Below are 8418 nucleotides of genomic sequence, written 5' to 3'. Positions count from 1 at the left end.
CAAAAACATAAACTGTTATGGTCTTGCAAGACAAATATCTGTAAGGAATTAGAAAACAAAAAAAATTCCTTGAAAGCATAAACTAAAACTCTTTTACTTGCTTTAATTATATTTCACTATTCACTTATCTACCTTACACATTTCCAAACTTATCTGACCGACTAGAATTATATGAAGAACTAACCTCAGCTGGCTTTGTGTAAACTTCAGACCTTTTAAAAGAATAAATGTAAACATTATTAAAATAAGCTTATCTATACCTGTTTAAAGAGACCCTGAGAAAACCACAACCAAAACTATTTCAAATGAGATTTTTTTGTTAAAAAACAAAACCGAGTGGTCAAAAACTGTAAATTGACAGAAGTGAGAGATTTCTCATCAACCACTTGTCCTGTTGTTTGAGTGCTAAGGATTTGCTTTCTAATACTGACATCAACTGCACCAACCCTAGGCCAAGCAGATTTCCATAAGTAGTGAAAAACATGGGGTCTAGCCAAAGCTGCATTACAAAACAAATCTATTTGCAATTTCATGCATAAGGCAAGATCATTTCCTGGGAATTGAGAGTTAAAGGAGCCAATCATGTAAAAGTCCTAAATATGCAAACATGCAAAAGATCAATCATCACATTGTCTTTTTCTTTTTGCTAGAGTACATGCACTATAGAGTACCCACTGCCCAAGATATTTTGTATGCCATAAAATTTTTTTCTAGTCACTGACTTTTACAGACATACTTATCTTGAGTTTTTCCAATCTGTGGTTCAAACACTGATATTGTAGTTAAGATGTAGCCAATACTGCAGCCCCCTTGTTTTTACAAGATCCACATTTTAATTTGTATATTCCAGAATTGCCACACACTTAGTTGAACAATTTTATCAGTCAAATTTATGCTCATGAAATCTAGCACTTATAGGTGAAGATGCATCTCAAATGAAATGCTCTTATTTTCAGATTTATCAAGTTTAAATATATTCTACCTTGAACAGACAGGTTACTTTCACCTACATTTGAAATGTCAAAATTTCTAGTTACACAAATTGACATAGTGATAACCTTAAATTGTTACAAAAAGTGACAACTTATAAACAGCCACTTTACAAAAATCAAACCACACAGAACATCTTTCACATATAATGCACCTTTTCATTATGTTAGAATTTCTGTTTAGTGTCCACAATTGAGGAAAAAACAAAAAATTTAAAAAGTAAACAAGTGCAGCAAGTGTGCACCTTTCTAATCCTTTTATTTTTACTATCTGTGTGGATTGGTTGAGCGTTATCAATTCCCAAGACCTGTTAATAAACTGGTCCTCGTTATTTGCCAATTAACAATTTGAATCTAAGCTGCAAACAGTTACAGTAATGGGCATTAAGATTTACAACATTGCAGATGAAGTCTAGTTTCCGTTAGTGGAAAGTCTTAATTTCTACAACTGAAACCTTAAGGGAAATCAGACCAATATATACATACAACTTGAATAAATGGGCACAGTCTATCATGGTGTTCATCCCATGCAATTCTGAAGTACTGTTAAGTGTCCTCCTTTAAAAACTTGGGGTGATGGTGCATGCAGTATGCAGTCAAGGTGAATTGCGAGTCTGAGTTTTTCAGAGGGCTTTTTGCTGATGCCGATGTTGTGCATGATGAAGTGTAGAGTCAGCCTGCTGGAGTCCTCTATCCTTCTTAATGCCTCGTCCAGCTTGGGGGAAAGTCCTTTCCATAGAGAAGCAGTGTGCAAGTTTGCAGTTTGTAAGGAATATTCTGAATCAGTTTCCTCTCCTCCAAAGAGAGAGAGCTGCTTGGAGAAATGCAAGTCCTTGAACTGCGGGCGTGCCTGAATGTGTGGGCTCCTTGTTGAACTAAATATAAATAGCTCAGTACATACCAGTAGGGGGCACTAATGTTCAAGGTTATTTTCCAGCATTACATGGCCTTTTGCAACAAAAGCATTCATTCATCAACAAGGTTTTCACTTAAACTAGCTCATCTCAGGAAAAAAAGAATCTAACTGCATGTAAATATTTGTCAGTAGATTAAGTACATTCTAAAATGCATGAAATACCTACCTCGTCTTCCCAAATATGGTTTAGTGTAGTCCCAACTGTCATTGTCATTCCTAATAACATTTAGACGAGTTGGCTGTTAAGATTGAAAATAATGTAAGTTCAAACTGTATATCCAAAGCATAAATATTTCTTTGGTAGGGTGTTGGAAAAAAATATTTACCCGTGCATATTCAATTTTTAGTGTGCAACATCCAGCATATATATCAGCTCCATTGAGTGCTGCTTTAGCTTTCTGGGCACAAAGGACTGATTCAAACATAAGCTCTATTAAGGAAATTTGGTTTAAGGTATCTGATACTTAATCATTATTCACTCCCAAAGGACAGGATTGAAAATAATCAGAAGTAGCTCTTTTATTTCTGGAAATGTTTTACCTATTTCAGGATGAATTTTAACAGAATTGTTTGTTTTGTTTTGTTTTTGAAACAGAGTCTTGCTCTGTCGCCAGGCTGGAATGCAGTGGTGCAATCTGGGCTCACTGCAACCTCCATCTCCCGGGTTCAAGCAATTCTCCTGCCTCAGCCTCCCGAGTAGCTGGGACTACAGGTGTGCGCCACCACACCCAGCTGATTTTTTTATTTTTTTAGCAGAGACAGGGTTTCACCATGTTGGCCAGGATGGTCTCGATCTCTTGACTTCATGATCCGCCCACCCTGGCCTCTCAAAGTGCTGGGATCACAGACGTGAGCCACCGCGCCTGGCCAGGAGAATTTATTTTTAAGATCAAGGGTGGCTGGGCACAGTGGCTCACATCTGTAATCCCAGCACTTTGGGAGGCTGAGGCAGCTCAGGAGTTCGAGACCAGCCTGGTCAACATGGTGAAGCCCCGTCTCTACTAAAAATACAAAAATTAGCCGGGTGTGGTGGTGGGTGCCTGTCATCCCAGCTACTCGGGAGGCTGAGACAGGAGAATCACTTGACCACAACTGTCTAAAAAAAAAAAAATAATCAAGGGTACCAAAGAAAACAATACAACCAAACTATCTACCTTAATTCTTTTAGGTCATCATTAGTACTTTATAAATTGGAAAGCAGAGGAGATAATGGAGCATGGTCCCATTCCCTAGCAAAGGACAACTTGCAACCTTGAAACAGAAAAGATTTTACTCTTTAAGAAGAATATTACAAAGAGCCAAAATAATACAAAACAAAATATATGATTTTTATATATTTCTGAGAAGGCAGAGTTTTATAATACTTTATCTAAAATTTTATCAGTGTTTTAAAAAAATTACTTAACTCCATAATTTTAAAAAAATAAAATCACAAAGGTATATAAGGTAAAAAAACAAAAAAACAAAAGTGCCTTGCCAGAAGTAAGCACTATTAAAGAGTTTGCTGTATATCCCTACCTATTTCTATGCATACACATGCACACGTAGGTTGGGGTTTTCTCTTTATTATTATTTTTCAAGATGGATCCAGCTTGGGGGAAAGAGTATTATCTATACTATTTTGTAAAACTTGCTCTTTTTACTCAACGTATGACAAATTTAACATAAAGAAGTTCTTACATAAACCATTACCATTTTAAAGGTTCAATAAAAAAAAGGTAAGATTTTACTGACTCTAAAGTTTTGGTACTTCCAAACTATTTTAAAGAGGGAGTCAGAAAAGTTCACTTGGGATAAATTCCAAAATAGTACAAGTGTACATATCTTCAAATAGTGTTATTTAACAGCTTAAAGAGGAAGTACTAGATTACTTTCTGGTAGCAAGTCATTCTTATAAATAGTAAAATTCCCTATGAGTACTGCGGTTTCATTTTTTAAATCTAAGTCATGTAGATTTTTGTGAGAGGAGAAAGTAAACACCACTTGTCTAGAAATGCTTAAGCCAGAAAAAATAAGATCCGCATTAATTACACATCAATAAAAATTTACAAATAAAGGATATTCAACCATTGCTTGTATCCCATTTCTTTTGAATATAACAATACGCTGCACTTTGCCAACAGGGTTGCAGACAGTATATAACACATCCTATGAAGGAAAAGAACAAGATTTCTTCACACTTTACATTTGGAAAAACATTAATGCTATGCTTCATTTTGTTTTACCTAAAAACCATCAACTGTCAAGATGTCATTTCTATTGATTATTAATAAAATTAGATTTTTAAATTATTACTTTTTTTTTGAGACAGGGTCTCACACTGTTGCCCAGGCTAGAGCGCAGTGGCATGATCACAGTTCCCTACAGCCCTGACTTCCCAGGCTGAAACGATCCTCCCACCTCAGCCTCCCAAGTAGCTTGAGACTTCAAGGCATGCACCACCACACAAGGTTAATTTTTCATTTTCTGTAGAGACAGAGTCTCACTATGTTGCCCAGGCTGCCTCAAACTCCTGAGCTCAAGGAATCCTACTATCTCAGTCTCCCAAAATACTAGGATTACAGGCATGAACCACCATATTGGCCTAAAATTATTACACTTTAATAAATCTTAAGTTATTTCTTCACCTAAACAATACACCCACATTAAAGTAGTTCCAATGGAACATTTGGAAAGCACTGTCACCTATTTTATCTCCTAAATGAATCCTCAATTGTTATTTTCTTAATAGGTGACTAAAATAACTTCTGATGATATAAAATAAACCGAAACTATAATCAATGAGTATTTTTTCCAAATGTGACTCTGAAATGTTTAATATTATAATCTCTTGCATTATAGTAATAAATATGTATTAAGAGCTAATATTAGAACAACTCTGGTACTCATTTTTCAAGGGATAATGGCTATAAAGAAAAGTCCCAAGGAAGATCAAACAGTTAGATGTCACTAAACAAGACGCCTAAGTCATCTAAGATTCTAAATACCTACTTAGGAGTAATTATTCAACTACCAAGAAATTTCTTGAGCACCTATAATTTACAGTTGCATTGTTACACACCAGAGATATAACAAAAAACAGAGTACCTATACTATATTACTTCTATGTTTTCCCAACACCGAATATTATAAATATATTAATTTTATATATTTATAAGTCTATATTTAAGATACAAAATGTCTAATTAAATCTAAAGAATATCTTACGCTTTAAGTTTATGTCCCAATATCATATGCCCAGACTACATATGATACCAACTGAAGTTTCCCTTACTATGATGTTCTTCTATTCATTACAAAAATCAAGTGTCTGTGTTACTAGCTTATCACCAGTAACACTTTTCAAAAGAGTAAAGAAGCAGGGAATTTAAAGTAAATCAAAGACAGATTTTTAACAAGCTATTGCAAAATAGTTCAAAATGGTATGTGCATCTTACCATAACATGGGATTCTGTCATTACCTAGTAGATGCTCTTACACATATGCTGGCATATGCGTGACAGAGATTTTTTGAACCATTTCAAACAAGTCTCTCTAATTCCTTATTATCAAAACCAACACTGGTACTGATTATACATTAAAAATTTCAATGTGCCTATTTAATTATGACAACTGTGCTTATCATTTTAACTACAGTGCTCAGCATTTTTTCTTTGTTCATTAAACTTGCTAGTCAAGATTAATTTTCAAAATTAAAAAAGCTATTTTCTAGTATCTAGATGGTAATGAAAAAACTACAGATCAGTCACTCTGGACACAAATTGCAAAATCACTTTTAATTTCATTTGTCACACTGAAACACATACCACTGTAATTGGATAAAGCGGATTCTGAATTGAGAGCAGAAGAACTTTGTTGCCTCCTGATGGATCATCAGTATTTCCTGGCCTAGTGATCCTTTTGCTTGTAGAATAGTTGAAAAAAGCCTGTTGACCAGCAATGTACACGGGTTCATCTGCAGCAAATGTCACACATTCTTTGGCACTATCTATGTTTTCAAATTCCACTAGAGCCTGTCGTTTAAATGGCATCATCATCACATAGCTGAAAAGGGAGATAAGGAGGAAACACAAAAACACAGGAAGTTCCGTTAACATTATTTGTCCTCAATTAGGTAAAAGCAGACTTTAATACAAATGTGTCAAATCCCACAGATTAGTACTCTTCACTACCTGTGTCCAATGTAAGTCAACTCTTTTTTGAGATAGAGTCTCTCTCTATCACCCAGGCTGGAATGCAGTGGCGCAATCTGGGCTCACTGCAAGCTCCGCCTCCTGGGTTCACACCATTCTATTGCCCTCGCCTCCTTAGTAGCTGGGACTACAGATGTCTGCCACCATGCCCAGCTAATTTTTTATTTCAGTAGAGACAGGGTTTCACTGTGTTAGCCAGGATGGTCTCGATCTCCTGACCTCATGATCCGCCCACCTCAGCCTCCCAAAGTGCTGGAATAAATCAACTCTTAAATCATCCAAAGAATTGTGGTACACCAGGTAGATGTACACATATGAAAGCTTATCTCCCAGTGATTAAGTTTATCTACCTCATGATCTCCTCAAAAACAATTACCTGTTATTAGTTACTAACAAGACAACCCAGTTTGCTACTCCGAAGCAGTATTAGAAAATTTCAAAGACACAGAAACCAACGGAGACTAAACTCAACAGAAGGTTGGCAGACAGAATCCCTACTTAACAGCAGAAACTACTAACCTCTCTTGAATTTTCTTGAATAAACATCCACACTAACAGCTAAGAACTGACTTTACTTTTAAAACAGATATAAATGGAAGCAACCACAGACTGACCAAAGTTCCAAAGTTCATACAAATAATCTCCTCCAAAACATTTTTACTATTAACCATCCATGAAAAAAATTCATTAGAATATGGCAATCATGATTGTCTATGAGCAGGAAGGTAAGATGTTTACTTTTCATAGTATACTCTTTACTAGAGAGACAAACAAAGCAGCCAAAAAACCCCAAAATACAACACATTAAGTAGTTCTTTTTGGAGGAGATACATTTTAAAACAGAAAATGAAGAATAAAGAAGTAAAGGAAGGGTGGAAGACAGAAATCACAGCACATGGATCACAATGGGGGAAACACGTCCTCTATTCACAGGAACAAGAACCTTAAAAATGCTTTAAAATACAATTAAGTGGTTTTAGTAATAGCAGAAGGCCAAAGAAATGTCGGGTCCAGTACTCAGTGACATCACTGTTTCTCAATCAGGCATCCAGGACCTACTGCTACACTATGGAAACTAACAAATGGTACAGTATTAATAAGAAACAGATCACCTTACAGCCTGGCAAATTATTATTATAATAAATGTCAGCCTCCTCATTAATAAAACTTGGAGAATTGTCAAGATTAGAGTTACTACATACAAACTGCTAAGCGGATTGCCTTGCACATTGTACACCCTCAATAAAAGGTAACTATGACTGTATTATTATTTTTTTAACATACCTTTCCTCATTCATCTTTATGTCCTCAGAAGCTAGAAACAGAGCCTGGCACATATTTGTTACTCTAGGGGGCTTGTTAGTTTTCCCCACCCATATCATTCAAAATTAAAGAAGTACAAAAACAAGGTGTTGGATTTAAATATTTACCAACTAAAAGTGCAAGATATAAATCCCAGGAGACATTCATTTTAGAAACACAGACGCTTCACTGAAGTTCTAAAGTCTTGCACATGGAAAACAGAAAACCCTGGTATCAGGTCTATGCTAAAGAAATTCAAGGAGAAAAAATCTTCTTTCACAAAACAAAAAAGTTGGTTTAATATCTAAATGTATTACTAAGTTTATGTCATTATGCTAATGATGCCATTTGAAAACAGAAAATTATAAAGGTACTGATATGGTTTGGCTCTATGTCCCCATCCAAACCTCGTATTGAATTGTTATCACCCGTGTAGGAGATGGGGCCTAGTGGGAGGTGATTGGCTCATGGGGGTGGTTTCTAATAGCTTAGCACTATCCCCCCAGTGCTGTCTCCTGACAGAGTTCTCACAAGATCTGGTGGTTTGACAGTGTGCGACACCTCCCCCTTTGTGTGCGCGCTCTCTCTCCCTCTCTTTTTTTTTCTCTCTCTCCTGCTGGCTATGTAAAGACATGCCTACTTCCCCTTCACCTTTTGCCATGATTCTAAGTTTTCTGAGGCCACTCCAGAAGCAGAAGACTGTATATCCTGCAGAACCATGAGCCGATTAAATGTCTTTTCTTTATAAATTACCCACTCTCAAGTACATCTTTATAGCAGTATAGCAATGTAACAACAGACTAATACAGATACAGAAGTAAATTATTTATTGGCCTGTTAGAGACTTAGTAAATTTGCTTTCAGTAACTAAAATAAGAATTGAGCTGGCCGGGTGCGGTGGCTCATGCCTGTAATCTCAGTACTTTGGGGAGGCCGAGGTGGGTGGATCACAAGGTCAGGAGTTCAAGGCCAGCCTGGCCAACACGGTGAAACCCTGTCTCTACTAAAAATACAAAAA

General features: G+C 36.2%; 1 protein-coding gene across 1 annotated transcript in view; it reads right to left on the bottom strand.

The window, feature by feature from the left end:
- Window positions 1-8418, bottom strand: part of HNRNPLL (heterogeneous nuclear ribonucleoprotein L-like) — a 48027-nt gene that overhangs the window by 24734 nt on the left and 14875 nt on the right. Inside the window, exons 3-6 of the mRNA XM_011997337.1 lie at window positions 5712-5949; window positions 3973-4053; window positions 2232-2333; window positions 2072-2144 (exon numbers count right to left, since the gene is read on the bottom strand). Of these exons, the coding sequence (XP_011852727.1) occupies window positions 2072-2144; window positions 2232-2333; window positions 3973-4053; window positions 5712-5949 (494 nt within the window). The remainder of the gene's footprint in view (window positions 1-2071; window positions 2145-2231; window positions 2334-3972; window positions 4054-5711; window positions 5950-8418) is intronic.

The sequence above is a fragment of the Mandrillus leucophaeus genome, unplaced genomic scaffold (assembly GCF_000951045.1).
Source record: "Mandrillus leucophaeus isolate KB7577 unplaced genomic scaffold, Mleu.le_1.0 Scaffold538, whole genome shotgun sequence".
NCBI classification, from domain to species: domain Eukaryota; kingdom Metazoa; phylum Chordata; class Mammalia; order Primates; family Cercopithecidae; genus Mandrillus; species Mandrillus leucophaeus.
The sequence above is the reverse complement of the archived record's forward strand: the minus strand, read 5'-3'. Positions and strand labels throughout refer to the sequence as shown.